At 36.9% G+C, this 18,854-nt stretch overlaps 1 protein-coding gene across 3 annotated transcripts in view; it reads left to right on the forward strand.

Moving 5' to 3' along the window:
* HMCN1 (hemicentin 1) overlaps positions 1 to 18,854 on the forward strand; it is a 539,309-nt gene that overhangs the window by 457,401 nt on the left and 63,054 nt on the right. For all 3 annotated transcript variants that reach the window (XM_061383493.1, XM_061383492.1, XM_061383494.1), the window contains exons 81-86: positions 4,930 to 5,199; positions 8,012 to 8,202; positions 12,061 to 12,274; positions 14,179 to 14,313; positions 14,691 to 14,881; positions 16,377 to 16,458. In XM_061383493.1, coding sequence (XP_061239477.1) covers positions 4,930 to 5,199; positions 8,012 to 8,202; positions 12,061 to 12,274; positions 14,179 to 14,313; positions 14,691 to 14,881; positions 16,377 to 16,458 — 1,083 coding nt within the window. The remainder of the gene's footprint in view (positions 1 to 4,929; positions 5,200 to 8,011; positions 8,203 to 12,060; positions 12,275 to 14,178; positions 14,314 to 14,690; positions 14,882 to 16,376; positions 16,459 to 18,854) is intronic.

The raw sequence follows: 18,854 nt of genomic DNA on the forward strand, positions 1-18,854 counted from the left end.
CATTTTCTCCATAATGCTACTCTGTATATATTACAAAACACTGGATTGTAATATCCACTTAAAAATCATAATTGTTTTTAATTTTACAAAATGACAGAAGTTCTGAAACCAAAAAGTAAGTCATATTGCAAGTAAACCAACTTGAAGAGAAAAAATATATAAGAAGAGAGTGGGGTTTTTTTTCATAGTTACATTTTCTTGATGTAATGTTCATATCTTGCATGCATTGCTTTTGTGGATAAAAACCTGACCTAGAAATGGGTTCTGAGCTACTCAGTTCACACTGGCTGGTTTGAATTTCCTTGTAATGTGATTTTCCTAGGGTGAATGAATAACTGTAGTTAAGCTCACTTACTTATCTGCAGGTTATAAATCTAATTTCCTTGTATTTTTCAACAATTTTAATAAACATTTATTGGGATGTTAAGTAGAAATACATTGAACATTACAGACATAATATTTTTATGGTGTGAAGAAGGGAAAAACAAAACCAGTCTTCTTTGGGGGGACCATTAGAGCTGAGATCTGAATGATGAGTGAGGATGAGCCATGTAAAGGTAGCAGAGTGCCCACAGAAGAGAAGGCAGCATGTGTAAGGGTCCCGAGGCAGGAAGGGTAAGAAAAGAATCGTGGCTGACAGTGAACATGGGGAGGCTGACGAATGGAAAGGAGATCAGAAACTAAGCAGGGCCAGTGCACGGAACACCTGAAAGACCAGAGGAGGGGGAGATTTTCTTTTCTGTGCAATATTGAAGGCTGTCCATGATTTAACAAAGACTCTTGTTTGGTTTTAAGAAGCTCTCTTTTGCTGGTATGTAGGTAATGATTTAGAGAAAGCTGAAGACTAGATCTGGAAGAACTAGTAAAGTGCTTAGGCCAGGGGTCCCCAACCCCCAGGATCTAAGACCTGATGTTTGGAGGCGAAACTGATGTAATAATAACAGAAATATAGTGCACAATAAATGTAATGTATTGAATCATCCCAAAACCAGTCCCCCTCCTCAGTCCATGGAAAACTTGTCTTCCATGAAACTAGTTCCTGGTGCCAAAAATGTTGAGGACCACTGCTCTAGGCATCATGCAGTATGGTCTGGCTGGGGGTGGGAGTATTTCTGGGAGTCACAGGGGTAAATGAAAAAAAAGGGGTGGATTCAAGAATTTTGGAGGAGATATACTAGCCAGGATCGCTGATTAATCAGATTGGGAGGTTAGGAAAAGAGAAGAGTTCATGATGTTTCCTGGGCTTTGGGCTTGAGTGGAGATAGTGCTATGGGGGGTTCAAGGAGAGGAACTAGTTTTGGAGGAAGGAAAACATGATTTCTGATCATGTTCAGTTCAGTTCAGTTCAGTCACCTAGTTGTGTCGAACTCTTTGCAACCCCATGAATCGCAGCACACCAGGCCTCGCTGTCCATCACCAACTCCTGGAGCTCACCCAAACTCATGTCCATCGAGTCCATGATGCCATCCAGCCATCTCATCCTCTGTCATCCCCTTCTCCTGCCCCCAATCCCTCCCAGCATCAGAGTCTTTTCCAATGAGTCACCTCTTTGCATGAGGTGGCCAAAGTACTGGAGTTTCAGCTTCAGCATCAGTCCTTCCAATGAACACCCAGGACTGATCTCTTTTAGGATGGACTGGTTGGATCTCCTTGCAGTCCAAGGGACTCTCAAGAATCTTCTCCAACACCACAGTTCAAAAGCATCAATTCTTCAGTGCTCAGCTTTCTTCACAGTCCAACTCTCACATCCATACATGACCACTGGAAAAACCATAGCCTTGACTAGACAGACCTTTGTTGGCTGATCATGTTAGATGTGGGAAACTGTTAGAAATCCTAGCAGAGATGTCAAAAAGCATTGATTATTTATGAATTCAGGACTCAAGGGAGAAGTACAGTCTAAGATACAAATTTGGAAGTAATTAGGATTTTTCAGTCCACAAGACTGGATGACTATTTGGATAGAAAAGAGCCCAGGACTCTGCATTGTTAAAGAGGTCTGAAAAACAGAATGCTAAAAAGAAAAACAAAGGAGAGGGAAAAGATGACAGAGGAAAACTAGATGGAGTCAAGGAAAGGACAGTGTTTCAAGAAGGAGCAGACAGATTTTTTTTTTTTTTTAACTCAAGGGAGAGTCAGTTAAGATGATGACCAAGAAATAGTCATTGGTTTTGACAACATTGTTGTTCAGTTGCTCAGCTGTGTCCAATTCTTTGTGACCAGATGGACTGCAGCATGCTAGGGTTTCATGTTATTCACAGTCTCCCAGAGTTTGCTCAAACTCATGTCCTTTGAGTCAGTGATACTATTCAACCATCTCATCCTCTGCCGTCCCCTTCTCCTCCTGCCCTCAATCTTTCCCAGCATTAGGGTCTTTTCCAGTGAGGCAGCTCTTCCCATCATGTGGCCAAAGTGTTGGAGCTTCAGCTTTAGCCTTAGTCCTTCCAGTGAATATTCAGGGTTGATTTCCCTTAGGATTGACTGGTTGGATCTCCTTGCTATCCAAGGGACTGTCAGGAGTCTTCTCTAACACCACAGTTCAAAAGCATCAATTCTTTAGCCCTCAGCCTTCTTATGGTCCAACTCTCATAGCCATACATGACTACTAGAAAAACCATAGCTTTGACTAGATGGGCCTTTGTAGGCAAAGTAATGTCTCTGCTTTTTAATATGCTGTCTAGGTTTGGCATAGCTTTTCTTCCAAGGAGCAAGCATCTTTTAATTTCATGGCTACAGTCACCATCTGCAGTGATTTTGGAGCCCAAGAAAATAAAGTCTGTCACTGTTTCCACTGTTTCCCCACCTATTTGCTATGAAGTGATGGGACCAGATGCCATGATCTTCGTTTTTTGAATGTTGAGTTTTAAGCCAGCTTTCTCACTCTCTTCTTTCACCTTTATCAAGAGGTTCTTTAATTCCTCTTTAGTGTCATCTGCATATCTGAGGTTATTGATATTTCCCCCCACAGTCTTGATTCCAGCTTGTGCTTCATCCACTGGGATCATATAAAAGAATTAGTGAGGATTTTTTCTTTCACTAGTTGATTAAAATTACATGAGCAATTATGGGACAAAGAAACACATTAAAACAACTAATAGGATTTCAGTATTCCAAAAGCAATCAGAGATAACTGCATACTCTAGAGGCATGAAAAACTCTGAATAGACTCTCTCTTTTCAGATAGAGTAAGTAGGGACTTCCTGGTGGTCCAGTGGTTAAGATTCCGTGCTTCCAGTGCAAGAGGCATGGGTTTGATCCCTGATTGGGGAACTAGGATCCCACATGCCATGCAATGGGAACAACAACAACAAAAAACCTCTAACAGATAACAGTATGTAATAGCAAGCAGAAAATCAACCAGATAACTTTGGTTGATATGAATAATTTTAAGTTATTCATATTTTTCACAACTTGTTGATTTACTCATTATAATTATGTGTATGTGTGTGTGTGTGCGCATGCACGCATGGGTGTGCATACACACTCAGTCATGTCTGACTCTGCGACCCCATGGACTGTAGCCCAACAGGCTCCTCTGTCCATGAAATGTTCTAGGCAAGAAAACTGGAGTGGGTTGCCATTTTCTCCTCCAAGGGATATTCCCAACCCAGGGATCAAACTCGCATCTCTTTTGTCTTCTGCACTGCAGGCAGATTCTTTGCCATGGAGCCAATGGGGAAGCCCACTCATTACTATTAGTGTACCGTAAAATTTGGTCTCCCTTGGTTGGCTGTTTCTGCCCAGCCTCCTCTAGAGACACAGCAGATATTTCCAGGTCTCCGGGACTTGCTATCCACAGGGCATAACTTGGATCAGTAGAGTTCTCAGAGGCCCCTTGTTTCTTACAGCATGTGGTAACAAGGAATATTTTAAATGCATGGCAGACATTTCAGATGATTTTATTCTTTTGGCCTGCACATGTTTAAAAGAGGTAAATTTACCATAGTTTTTTCTGTACCTTGTCAGTGTATCTGGACTTGGATTGACTGACATTGGGAGGGGGTATCATCCTTACCTTCCTTTCTCCTGTGCTTATGATTGGTTGTTCCTCACTTGTGTTTGATTGTTCTCTTGTAATTATGTGATGTGTCTTTAAAGCTCAGTAAAAGAGCCTGAGTGGTAATCACTACTGTAAACACCAGGAAGAGAAACTGTTATCATAAGCCTGTCCACAGTTTTCTGAAAAAGTAGGAAGAGTTTTGTCTGTACAAAGTCAATCCTTAACCAATACGATTCAAACCATGCAGGTCCACTTATTCAGTAGTAAATACTACATTACTGCACAAGCCAAAGTTGGTTAAATCTAAAGACATAAAACCACATATACAGAGGGGCCAAGGATACTGAAGGCCGATTATAAGTTAAATTTGGATTTTCTGTAGTGCAGAGAGTCATCATCCCTACCCCCTGTGCTGTTCAAAGATTAATTGTAATTCTTTTCAACATCCCACTTCTTTATTCATTAAAATAATACATTGTTAAATATGGTCCCAGTATATGAGATCATAAGCACTGCAGGAAAAGCATGAATAAAAGGGTCTGAGCAGGTGAATAATTTCCAAACCTTGAAGAGATCTATTTTTAAAGTTTAAGGAGCTGATGAATGAATCACATAATACATGTATGTTAAAGAAAATACCCCTATCAACACATTCTTAGTTTTCTGGACATGCAATCCCTCATGAGTACATGTTTAAATCTCAAGATTGATTGTCGTTTATATTTGTTAACTATGTAGAGAATAATTTTCTGCAGTAGATTCAATGAATCTTCTTTTCCAGCAAAAACAAACTGTAGCAACCCTTTGGTGATGATATGGTAAAATCAGGGCTTTGTTTCTTAACAACTTCATTTTGCTAGAATAAGACCACATTGCATAAATAGTACATTCAGGCTTTTAAAATGATGTTTAAACTTTGTAACTTTTAGTTCCTCCAGTCATTAGCCCTCATCGTAAGGAATACATCACTGTTGTGGATAAGCCCATCATGCTACCCTGTAAGGCAGATGGCCTCCCACCACCTGACATCATGTGGCATAAAGATGGGCATGTAATTGTGGAGTCAGTCCGCCAGCGCATCCTCAGCTCCGGTGCTCTGCAGATAGCATTTGCTCAGCCTGGTGACGCGGGTCAGTACACGTGCACGGCAGCTAACGTGGCAGGATCAAGCAGCACGAGCACCAAGCTCACCGTCCATGGTAGGTTGTTGAGCATAAGTTATTTCAGTTTACTGCTTTACCGTGGCAGAGAGAAGAGACCACCAGGGGAAAATATGATGGAAATAAAAACAACGAAAAACAGCAAACTAGAGTGGAGTGTGGTGTGTGCATGTGGTGTGTAGGTACGCTTGTCCTTCAGATATGCTTTCGGTAGGCTCTGTTTATTTGTGCACATACCTGTGTGAGAGTGATTTTATTAATAAAGCCAGGATAGTTCATCTGTTGCCAATACCCTTATATGGTGACTATTGGGATCTATAAGTTGACTTGTGAGGAGTTCATTTGTTTTGTTGCTCTTCGGCTTTACTTTTCAAATTGCAAGTCCTCTTGGCCCAAAACTAACCAGCATATGACCTACCTAATAACTGTAATGTGAACCCAGTGAGAAGTGGAGATCTATTTGATTCATTAAAGTAGCAAAACATTTACAGGTATATTTTTGTAATATAAAAAAAAACACCTGTTTTTCCTTTGTATTCAGACAACTAATAAAATATCTAAAAATCAGCATTGAAATATTTTAGTTATTAATGTATATTTTAAGACTAATAATAGACTAACCATTAATATCAGTAGTAAGAAACAATAAGTAAATTAAACTGTTTTCAACTACTATTTTCAGAAGTATCTCTCATTTTAATAACGAGTTTCTGTTTTTTCTTTTTAAAAAAATTTGTGAAAGTGGTTTTTTTATCTTTCAGGTGTATTTGAATTTTCTAAAATTTTTTTCTTGCTTTCAGTTAATGTAATTGAACTAATTAATACATATTAGTCTTTTGGTTTCAAATAAATAATATTCCTTTTTTCACGTTTATAGAAAATTTACCAGAAGTAATTGTATACTAAACAACAAAGGAGCTTCCCAGGTAGCTAAGTGGTGAAGAGTCTGCCTGCAATTCAGAGCCACAGGAGACATGGGTTCAATCCGTGGGTCAGGAAGATCCCCTGGAGGAGGAAATGGCAACCCACTCCAGTATTCTTGACTGGAAAGTCCCACAGACAGAGGAGCCTGGAGCCAAAGAGTCAGACACAACTGAGCATGCATGCAAACAACAAAGAAATCATTAATAATGACTTAAAAGTATAGGCCACAATTCCCACCCATGATGCGATAAAGCTTGAAAAGTGTAATGAATTTTTAATGCCAAAACCCCAACCCCAAGCAAATTAAAAATTATCATTCTGATTAACAAGTAGGTCAAAGAATATGATTTTATTTTCAAATTATTTAGAAAATCATAAAAATAAGGACACCACATTAAAATGTATCGTATGTACCCAAAACTAAAATCAAGTATAGTGGTCACAGCCTTAAAAGTTTCATTTTGAAAAAGGATAAGTAAATGCACTAGTGTTGCAACTTTATAACTGTTAGCAAAGTTGAAATACCAACTCCAGGGAAACCAGGATAAAGGAGATAATGAAAATATAGCATAAATTAATGAAAACAAACTGGATATTTATGATATACCATTCAACAAAACAGGTTTTAGGCTTTTTTATGTTATCTATCATTTATGTATGGGTGTGTGCATATGTGCATGTTAAAGCCATATGTGCATGGCTTCAGTTGTGTCTGACTCTGTGCAACCCTATGGACTGCAGCTTGCCAGGCTCCTCTGTTCATGGGATTCTCCAGGAAGAGTACTGGAGTGGGTTGCCATGCCCTCCTCCAGGGGATCTTCCCAACCCAGGGATTGAACCCAGGACTCCTGCATTGCAGGTGGATTCTTTACCATCTGAACCACCAGGGAAGCCCCAAATTTCTGGAGTGGGTAGCCTATCCCTTCTCTAGGGGAGCTTCCTGACCCAGAAATTGAACCAGGGTCTCTTGCATTGCAGGCAGATTCTTACCAGCTGAGCTACCAGGGAAGCCTGTTTATGCATATAATTAAATGTTTTCATATCCATATAATCTTTTTTTTTTTTTTTGCTGAAACCTATTTTGTTCTGTAACTTTAAAAAATTTGTGAAGAAGTTGATCCATTTCTCACTGACGTATTTGAATAATTCTGAAATTTACTGTTTGGGGAGGAGAGTATGTTTTTCCCTTTTTAGTCAAGTATTCTTAACATATTTAAACTTTTCTGTTAGAAGTAAATATCTTAGTTCTGAATCCTCTAAGGTATTTCTTCGTACCCTGAAATATTCAGTTGATCTTTCCGTGTTGCCTAAATTCCATTTCAAAAAATTTGAAGCATAAGCAGTATTTGCATGGAATTATGAAATCACTATAAAACATTTCCTCTGTGATAGTATAAAAACTAAATTAAATGTTTTCACCAGTTTTACTTACATTTGTTGTAACATGTGAAGTACTGCAATAAATTTTTTTCTTTAGCTTTAATATGAGGTATTTTATAGGGTTTTAAATTAGTGAGTTTTATTAGTTTGTCCTCACAGTATCTCTGTGATACAAATCCAGCAATTATACAACTGTCGAAGTGGTTTTGGCTTTAGTTGCTCTTGTTTGTTTTATTTCACAGCAATAAGCAAAAGAAACTCAAGGGAAAGTCAGTAAGTCGAATAAAATTTAAATATTTCTCACCAGTTCAGTGTTGTTTTTTCCGAGGCTCATTGTAAATACATCCAACATGTACAAATGCCTTAGAATTCTTGCTGGTGTCAAAAATATTGATTGCTTTCAGAGTAACAAACAAATGACTTGATATATTTTGTTAGTATTTCTACCAAGTTACTCGCAAGGGAATCTATTGTGTGTTCCTTTTCAGTGTGAATAATGATTGAACTCAACATCCTGAATGACTTTCTTTTTAAAAACTCTTTATAGTACCACCTAGAATCCAAAGTACAGAAGTACATTACACGGTCAATGAGAATTCACAAGCCGTTCTTCCATGCGTGGCTGATGGAATCCCCACACCAGCAATTAACTGGAAAAAAGACAATGTTCCTTTGGCTAACTTGTTAGGAAAATACACTGTTGAACCCTATGGAGAGCTTATCCTGGAAAATGTTGTGGTAAGTTTAATAAATATGAAGAGATACATTGAGACAGATTATTAATTCACCATTTTACTTTTAATGATTTAGCTTGAAAATGTATTTTTTGTTTTGTTTGTTTCTGTCTGTGCCACACAGCTTGCGGGATCTAAGTTCCCTAACCAGGGGTCAAACTGTTCCACAGCAGCCAAAGAGCCAAGTCCTAACCACTGAAGCACCAGGGAATTCCCATGTATTATTTAATAATGAAAGAAAAGTACCCTTCTAAATGCAGGTCAAAAAATTAATTTTATATATATTTCATTTTATGTCCCCAAGGATAGTATTCAGCACATCATGGGAACTTTTAAATGACTTTCTTCTAAAGTTATTTTATTTTTGTGAAAATCTTTGTTTATCAGGAAAATTCTAAGCCTCTATTCTATTCCATGCTTGTAACAATGCATGAGACATTGTTTGAAGAGCAGAAGTGTAAGAATGTGTGATGTTATTAAGCAAACACAAAAAGCAGGCTTTTTTTCTCTTTTCAGGTTTTTAAATAACTTTCAGTCTTAGGGATCTGTGCAAGCTGGGAATCTTGAATATTCTTAGGTGGTATTTCTCCAGTCTGCAGAACAGTAGTTATGGGAAGCATCTGTTTTTCAATATTAGCCCATTTGAAGAAGAATCTGTACCTATGCATACCACATGACTTTAAAAAATTATCATGTGGTTTCAGTGTATCAACACTTGGTACCAACTATTAAACACGATTAAAACGTGAATCACTTTCAGACCTTCTGTGCCTGTCTTTGGGCTTCCCTGGTGGCACAAACGGTAAAGAATCTGCCTGCAGTGCAGGAGACCCAGGTTCTATCCCTGGGTCAGGAAGATGCCATGGAGAAGGGAATGGGTACCCACTCCAGTATTCTTGCCCGGAGAATTCCTTGGACAGAGGAGCCTGATGGGCTACTGTCCATGGGACCGCAAAGAGTCGGACATGACTGAGTGACTAACACTTTCATTATTCCTTTTCATTACCCTTCGAAGTACCTAAATTTCATTATAAAATCTTCATAGAATTAAATTCAAACAGATTAAATTGATAAAATTGATCACATTCACTTCATAGTATAATTTCAGCTATTAGCTAGACTCCTTGATTCCCAGATAAATAGCCCTAGGGATAGGCTAACTTGACCTTATGTGCAAGAAGAAATTGTATTTATTCAAATCTAAGTTTCCATCAATTGTAAGATGCACCTTTATTTTATGTACCGCTAAGAAAGAAAGAAAAAAAAAATCCAGTCAAGTAAACTAGAGAAGACCATCAATTTTTAAGTTGTATCCCAATTTCAGACCTATTAAAAGTTAAAAATGTGAACTTAAAAGTGATAAAATAATGTTAAATTTGTTTGTTTAAACTGGTATGCAGTCTCTGGTAGGGACTACTGTCAGATTCAAGAATGTTGAATTTGACCTCTCAATCACTCTTACAGACCTGAAGGAATTAAATGAGAAAAGTTTAAACTTTTATTGGGACAACTGAGATAAATTTTTTATAATAGCAACAATATAGTACCTTATAAATATCAGATGAAAGACACAAATGATAAGTCTACCTGTGAATAATATGTATAATCTGGATTTTCCAAAACTTTACTTCTGTAAAATCTTTGATTTTTAAACTTAAGATGTTAAGATCTGGGAATTTAAGAGCAGCTAAGTGGTGTCAGGGTGAGGAGACCTTTACATGGAATACGATTTATTTCTGTTTGCCCTTAAAAAATCATTATGAAACCTACCAGTGTTAGATTGTATCTATAGTAAGTGATTATAATTTTTATGCTGCATTGCCAATCAATTACTTGATGCTTCATTGCAAAGAAAATCTATTCTTAAACTTCTTTTTAAAAAAATAAGAAAAAGTCTGCGCTATGGACCGTAATACAGTCAGAAGCATTCAGTCATTAATTTAACAAATATTTATTGAGTATTGAGTACCTTCTCTGTGATCAGCACAGATTTAGATACTGGGAATAAATACATTGAACAAAGCAATGAAAGATCCTTGCCTTCATGGAGTTTATTCCTAAAGGAGGGAGATAGTCAATAACAAAAATAAATGATGCATTCATTTCAAAAGAATAATAATAAAATAGTAAAAAATAAAAATAAAGAATGTATACAATTCAAAAGAAAACAACTGGTATGAAAAAGAAAACAAGAACAGGTAAAAGGTGTCAGAATTTGGAAGAGTACAAGTTATATTTTTAAATAGCATGGTCAGAATAAATGTCCTCTGGGAAGCAAACACTTTGAGCAAAATTTGAAGGAACTGAATTAGCTAAGCAGATATCTGGGAGAGGAGCATCCCAGTTTTCTCTGCCTGGGAGAGAGGCAGAAAACTGGGATCCCCTACCCCAGATTTGGGGGGCAAAGAAATGAAGGTGGGTGCAAAGAATAAAAAAAAAATGTAGGAACATGCCTGATGTATTTGAGAAACAGGAGACCAGTGAAAACAAAGAAGGAAGAGAGAGAAAGAAGTCAGAGAAAAATGAAGACCAGATACATGTGATACCTTATTGCTGTTCAGTTGCTCAGTCCTGTTGGACTCTGCAATCCCATGTAACAATTTGCATTTTACTCTGAGTAAAATCAGAAACCATTACAGGTTTTGAGCAGGGCAGCAATGTTGTCTGCCTTTTATGTTATGTTTTTGCCACATTGCATCAACTATTGTGATGAGAATATACGGTAGAAGGGCAAGGAGAGAAGCTGAAAGACCAGTTGGGAAGATGCTCTGGAGGCAGATGAGAGATTATAGGACTCAAGGCAGAACATTAGCTGAGAAGGGGTGGGTGAGAAGTTGTTGGATTTTGTGTATACTTTGAAGCTAGGATTTCCTAGCTAGACTGAAAATAGTGTGAAAAAGAATAAACAAACACTCCAGTGTCTGAAAGTCACAAACAGCTGGAAGAACAAAATAGCCATCAACTGAGATGGAGTGAAAACTGCAGATAGACCAAAAAGGGAAGAGGGGAGTTTGGTTTTGGATCTGCGCTTGAGATGTTTTCTAGGCAACCGAGCAGAGCATTGGAATGAGAAGTTCAGTACAATTGGAGTTTGGAAGAAACACCTGGGCTGGACATCCTGGTACTCATCGCAGCATGTAGATGGTATTTAAAGCCATTAAAACCGAGTTGAGTGTGGACAGAGAAGAAAAGAGGAACAGAGACTGAACCCTCTCATACACCTACGCTGACACATTAATGTGGAGGGGAAGCCAGCAAAAGGAGATGGAAGAAAAGCAGTCAGTGAGGCAGAAAGGAAACTCGGGGATTGGGGTGTCCTGGAAGCCAACTGAAGACATGGTTTTCAAAAGAAGGAAGCCGGAATTGTGTCAAATACTGCTAAAACTTCTAGTAAAATGATTGCCAAGAGCTGGCTATTGGATTTAGCAAGTGAAGTCTTGGAATTGCAGCTAATTGCCCTGACTCTTGCCGTTTTCTTTGATCATTTTCATGGTCCTTGGTGCCACATTACCCAGGGAACCAGCTATGCCATCAAGATTCTAACAGCCTTTGGGAGTACATTTGCTCTTTAGTTGTACATTGCAGTACAGCAGTTGATGTTTAGTAAAACTGTATAATCTAAAGTCTTCTAAGATCTTATTACTGTAAAATGCTATAGTTCTGTAAGGTATGGACTTTGAATTTCTTAAACATTGTAAATTATGCTTTGTAAAAACTAGCCAGATGGTTCAGACTAAAAGATGGAAATTTAAATCATCTTTAGAGTGCTCCTTTGGGGACCAAGCTATGCAGTTTTATGAATTATATGTAATATGATGTAAGATCGTGTAATTTTATGCACAATGACTTTTCTTTCTTTAAGCTGGAGGATTCTGGCACCTATACCTGCATTGCTAACAATGCCGCAGGTGAAGACACACACACCATCAGCCTGACTGTTCATGTTCTTCCCACTTTTACTGAACTCCCTGGAGATGTGTCATTAAATAAGGGAGAACAGCTCCGTTTAAACTGTAAAGCAACTGGTATTCCATTGCCCAAGTTAACATGGACGTTCAATAACAATATTATCCCAGGTTGGTAATTTAATTCTTAAGAAATGAATAAGTACACTGATAGAGAACTGAAACTCATCTCCATTTTCTTTAACTGTGGGAATTGATTGAAAAGTTGCATGAATTGATTGCTTTAAATTCTGTAAAATGTGTCCTTTTGCCTGGATTTTAGCCTATGCCCAGTATAGGTGTTCTTTTCATTCTTTAGAAAGGACATGTTGATCACAGGACCATATATTGAAGGATATAGGTAGGTTTTTAACCTAAAACTAATTCCCCTCCCCCTGAGAAGTCATATACACAGATGCCCAAGCGTATCCCCCTGGACTTCTTCGCTGTTCTCACTCAGTCGTGTCTGAATCTTTGTGACCCCACCGACTGCAGCCCGCCAGGCTTCTCTGTCCGTAGGATTTCCCAGGCAAGAATACTGAAGTGCCTCGCCATCTCCCCCTCCAGGGATATTCCCGAGCGTTGGCAGGAGAATTCTTTACCACTGAGCTACCTGGGACCTCCTTCCTTATTGATTAAGACGACTGTGAGAGCCTTGAAGATTCACCTAATTTTACAGAGAACTCTATTTTTCATTGTATGAATTAACCTCTCTAATCTACTATCAGAGTGTAGATCAATTAAGTAAACAAGTTCCAATCTGTGTGTGCACTACATGTTCGGGTAAAGCCACGCATCATGGGGAAGATGTGTTTCTGTTAGACTTTTATCACCAGCACGAAGATACTGTTTGTAAAAAGAAATTGTTGCTTCCTAAAATTGAGTTCTGAAGTACTACACTATTAGCATTTAAGAAATGCCTTGCTAGAAAGTTAGTAATAAGCTTGAGTTTTCTGTTATAAAGCTTTATAATAACTAGAATTCATCAGCTGTGTCACCTTAACAGTAATAGTATAACATACTTCACTAAAGAAAAATAAACTCTAAAAAACCTAATCAGTACTGTTTTCTGAAGATACAATACTAACTTAGATAGTTACATTTTTAAAGCTTAATTTTCCACTTACTATTCAGCAGTATGAAAACTTTAAAAGATAATTTGAACCGGCTATATAGCACAGGGAGCTCAACCCCCTGCTCTGTGATGACCTAGATAGGTGGGATTGGGGGCTGGGGGGGTGGGGGTGGTCCAAGAGGGAGAAGATATATGTTCACATATACCTGATTCACTCTGTTGTACAACAAAAACTTAACACAACGTTGTAAAGCAATTATATTAAAAAAAAAAAAAGATACTTTGAATGGGAGAGAACCTGCAAAGTAAACATACTTAATGTAATTAGATATTGATTGGTCTAATCGGAATCTTATTTAGTATCAATTGTTTTAGGATTTGCATATTTATCTTATACTCTATTCCAAGTATTGAAACTACCTTTGGTAATTTATATCATTACCACTTATGGGCAAGTTCAAATTATTACAAATTTAATTTTGTCATTATTACCTAACTAGCGTAGGTGTTCATGACTTTCCTTCTGAGCTGCCAGGTCAGTTGAATTATAACTGAAAAGGTTTCCATGTTCTTGATGTAAATTGTTTGGGAGGAAAAGTGGTGGTGAAAGAAATGAAATGGAAAATGTCATATTTCTGAACGAAAGATTTTTGAAACCTAGAGAGAGTGCGAGCCAGCTTTCAGCAACTCTTTGAGATGAAAGGTGTAATCGAAAATAATTTTAGAAGATGTTTGTTTTCATTCTCTTTTTCACTCTTCAAACAAGTGTCTAGAGACATAGCAAATAGCTCAGAGGAAGAAATCTCTGGAAAGGGCTCTCTCCTCTAGTGTCATGATGAGATCTCTTTGGTTGAATTGCTGACCAACTCATAAATCTAACCTGCAAAATACTGAGCTGTCGTGATTATTTTCTGAGGTTACTGAGAGGCATTTCTGTTGTTTTCTACCTTGTTTCCTTCAGCCCACTTTGACAGCGTCAATGGACACAGTGAACTTGTTATTGAAAGGATATCAAAAGAGGATTCAGGCACTTATGTGTGCACTGCCGAAAACAGCGTTGGTTTTGTGAAGGCAATCGGATTTGTTTATGTGAAAGGTGGGTGAAAGTGTTCTGTTTTCAATATTTATGATGAATGGTTTGTATTTTGCCTCCCTATTGTCTAGTAATATGATGTAACCAGTTTATTAGCTTAATCTTATTTCACAGATGTGCAAACTCATGAGATATAAAAAAAATTATGAACGTTCATCTGAAAAGTAGGTAAGCAGTATGTGAAGAGATCATTTGGCCCAGATGGAATCATCCACTTAGATTATTGAAATGGACAAAAGTCTTTCGTCGATTAGCATGAGCAGCTGATTCTGGAAGATTCATGGGGCTCAAAAGTGGCTTTTCCCCTCTTCACTAAATTATCTTTTAAATAGGTTAGAATCACAAAGGCTAATATACACTCATCTTTTGTTATTTCTCAGAACCTCCAGTCTTCAAAGGTGATTACCCTTCTAACTGGATTGAACCACTTGGTGGTAATGCAATCCTGAATTGTGAGGTGAAAGGAGATCCCGCCCCAACCATCCAGTGGAGCAGAAGGGGGATCGATATTGAAATTAGCCACAGAATCCGGCAACTTGGCAATGGCTCCTTGGCCATTTATGGCACTGTAGTAAGTCACACTGAATTGTCAGTACACACTTTAAATGTCACAATCAACACCTCTCTATAGGTGCCATGGGAAGTTTCTCTGCTTTCCTATTTTAATCATAAAATCTGAATCAATGGGTTCTTTTAAAAAACTGAAAAGATAGTTCAAATTGATGATTTTTAGCCCTCCAAAGGAGTCCGAGCAATACAAAAATTTGCTGCTTTGTTCTCCATCATTGACCAATTATTCAGCATCAATAGATAACTTCCTCCAATCTGTTTTAGAATGAGGAATTTGAAGAATTACAAGCACCATTTTAAATACAAGGTAGATTTCATCACTAAGTCAACAGTTTTATCAGGCTTTCCAAAAGCTTCAGTAATTCAGGCAATATTAGTACTTTAAGTTATTCTAATTTGAGGGTCAAGGGAATGAGATATTTTATCTCAAAAATTCTTGACTAAAGATGAGTTATCTGTTAACCCACTGCTGAATTCATTGAAATCATAATTAGACCATACTGTCCAATGGAGCACTTTCTTTTATTCAGCTTGGTTTTATTTCAGCATTAGATGCTGTTGATCGTTCCTCCAATTTTGAGATGATTTCTACCTCTGGCTACACTAATCAGCCTCTGCTTCTTCACTGCTGCTTTCCCTGCTTTACCTCTACACAAACATAACTACTTTTGAAGTCCTTGGTACTTCTTCTAATATTAATACTGATTTTCCACCACAAAATTTCAGATTCCTAACCCTATACCTTCAACCCTGAAACTCTTTCAAGTTCCATCTACAGTTTCCTATGAGAAATTTCTATCTGGATCATGCATTGATACTTTGAATTATCTAAACCAACATCCATCTCTCTTCTCCTACCCTCTTCCACTTCCTGCAATTCAGTTCCCCCTAATTGATTTATTCTTTTTATTAACAAGACCAGAATTCCTCTGTTCATAAGACCTTAGCAAAATCTCTAATTAGATATCAAATCTAAATTCATGTGATACTTCTTTTCTATATCGTATGTGTATAAATTTATCACTTATGTTCTGTGATTTGCATCACTAGTAAATTAGTTTTTCACTTTCTTTCCTGTATTTCAAGCTTCTAAAGTAGAGGCTGACATTAATGTTTTTAATAACCTCTGTAACAAAGAACTAGATATTTGTTCATTTATTCTGCATATTTAATGCTTTTTAAGATATCTATAAGAATATATTGGCATTTTTCTTTACTAAGATAATTTTGGATAAATCATTATAAAAAATGGTATTTCTGCTTTGGTTTCTACCCATTATTGTTCCCTGAGAGTTCCCTAGTTTGTTTAGGAAAAAAATTAAGCTAAGAATTTTTTTTTAATCTATTTGTATGGTTAAATATATGTAAGTTTTCCTATTTCTATTAAAATACCTTTGCATAAACACAATTGCATAAACAAGCTCATGGTGAAAAAAAACTGATTTTTCACTGCTCAGTAGGCTCCTATTTTTATAAAACACTGCTTATTTCCATAGAATGAAGATGCTGGTGATTATACATGTGTAGCTACCAACGAAGCTGGGGTGGTGGAACGCAGCATGAGTCTGACTTTGCAGAGTAAGCTGCTTAATTACTTAAACACTTGATTGAAGAAATGTCCATATAATTGTTCATTTAACTTTCTAGCAAATACAATAATGGTAGCTTTCAGAGTCTAATTTAGTTTGCTGCTGCTGATACAGCAATTGTTATCAACCAGAAGACTGATACAACTTTGCACAGGTATTTTTGTCTATTTTACCTAACATATGCAGTTCAAATTTGCAGTGGTTTGGTATCAGAGCTTTTGTTGTTGTTTGCAATATATTCAGTCAAATACCCTTTTCATAGCTCTCTACCATTCTTGTAAGGAGCTTACAAAGATGTCATTTTATGGCACTTTAAAACTAGGTGTTAAAGACTAATGTAAATGAACTCAAGAGTTCTCTGGATCAATTGCTGTCAATCTGTTGTGAAGTATCTGTGTGTTCTTGGCAGGATGAGCACGGTTGTGATGAAGGTCCTCAGTATAAACAATCAGAAGATAGGTTTTGGTAATTTGAAAAGCATGAAAGACTCCAATGACTCAGTGGACAGTCCCCAGAACCACTTCAGGGGCTGACCTGAGAAATCAGTTTATTTTGTGAATAGGCTCAGTATTTAATGGAATGAATTTACATTTTTTATTCACAATTAAGAGATGCTGTAGACCAGCATTTACTAACAGCTGTTTACCAAACTACTATTCTCTAAAACTTGAATAGATATTTCTCTATTTCTATATATTCTCTGAAATGCTGAATAGATATTTAATAGATATTGAAGACAGTGGTCCCCCCTGCAGCCTTAGTGAGCTATAATTGACAAATAAAACTATGTATATTTAAAGCATACAGTATAGAACTTCCCTGGTGGTCCAGTGGTTAGGACCCTGCGCTTCTACTGCGGGGGGGTGCAGGTTCAATACCAAGTCAGGAAACTAAGATCCTACATGCCATGTGGCATGGAGGAAAAACGTAAAGTGTACAGTGTGATGATTTGATATATATATATATTGAATACACTGTAAAATGATTACCACAATCAAGTTAATTAACATGTTCATCACCTCACACATATTTTTTTTTTTGGTTTGTTTTTTGTGGGATTTTTGGTGAGAATATTTAAGATCTACTCAGCAAGTATAGAGTACAGTGTGACTAACTGGAGTCATCATACTATACATTAGATTCTCAAAAGTTATTCATTTTTATGATGGAAAGTCTGTATGTTTTGACCAGTATCTGCCCACATCCCCACCCTTCAGCCCTGGCCACCCCCAGTCTGTTCTCTGTTCCTGACTGTTTAAGATTCTACATGTAAGTAACAGCACGCAACTATCTGCCTCTTGTCTGGCGTATTTCTCGTAACATAATGCCTTCCATGTTGTCACAGATGGCAGGATTCCCTCCTTTTCGCGGCTGAATAATATTCAATAGAATAATATTCTATTGTGAATTTAATCTAATAGGATAAAATTCTAATCTGTACAATAGAATATTATATACATTATATACAATAGAATATATTATTCATAAGCTTGTTTTTGTGTCTAAGATAGTGTTTTATTAAAATACAAATGTACCAAATAATAACTTTATGGATATCATTAGGAGAAAAGTAGAGTGGCATGATTGAATAATTCTGAGAAAAATAGATTAAACAAAGTTTTCATTTATTAAATATGTATATATAAGAGTACCTACTATATGCCGAGCTCTGCTTAGGTGCACCAGTTTTCTTTACTGCAGATATTTCCAGAAATGTTAGCATGTACATGTTAATTTAACTCAATTAGAGGAGGATATAATATTCTAAATTTCCCCCCCAAAAATATTCTCATGAAACGCCGCCCCCCGTCCCCCGCAGGGTTTCATGGCTTTCTTGGGTGAATGTACGTAGAGCATCTCACAGTTAATCTCCCCAGGAAGAGTAATTCACTGGCCAAGTTTAAGAAAAACTGCATTAGATTAGCTCATCTACATATACTGACAATAAATTCATTGTAATAAATGAGGGATATAAAAAAGTAAAAAATACAATGTTTAAGATTAAAGTACCATAAGAAATGTCTTCATTTAGATAAAATGCTCATATTTAACAAATTATTGTATGACTGAAAGATGTACATAGGGAATTTTTTCTTTTCCTTTTTAAATTTTTTTACATATGGGATTTATTGTTAAATAAATTTATAGACTATGTGCCATTGGAAATGTTCAAATATGGAATCTAAATTAAGAGTCTTAGTTTTATTTAACACTTTTTTCACCATAATAATATGAATAGGCTTATTTATTCAATGTTCTTATTTAGTGTGTTGCATGACTAATTGAGCCATTTACTTTATTCAACAACAGTTTATTGAATACATAATGTAATCTGAAACTGGACGGGTATTCTTAGAGCCCAGAAAGTTCTTAGAGTGATTTTAA

Source organism: Bos javanicus, chromosome 16 (genome assembly GCF_032452875.1).
Source record: "Bos javanicus breed banteng chromosome 16, ARS-OSU_banteng_1.0, whole genome shotgun sequence".
Classification (NCBI taxonomy): Eukaryota; Metazoa; Chordata; class Mammalia; order Artiodactyla; family Bovidae; genus Bos; species Bos javanicus.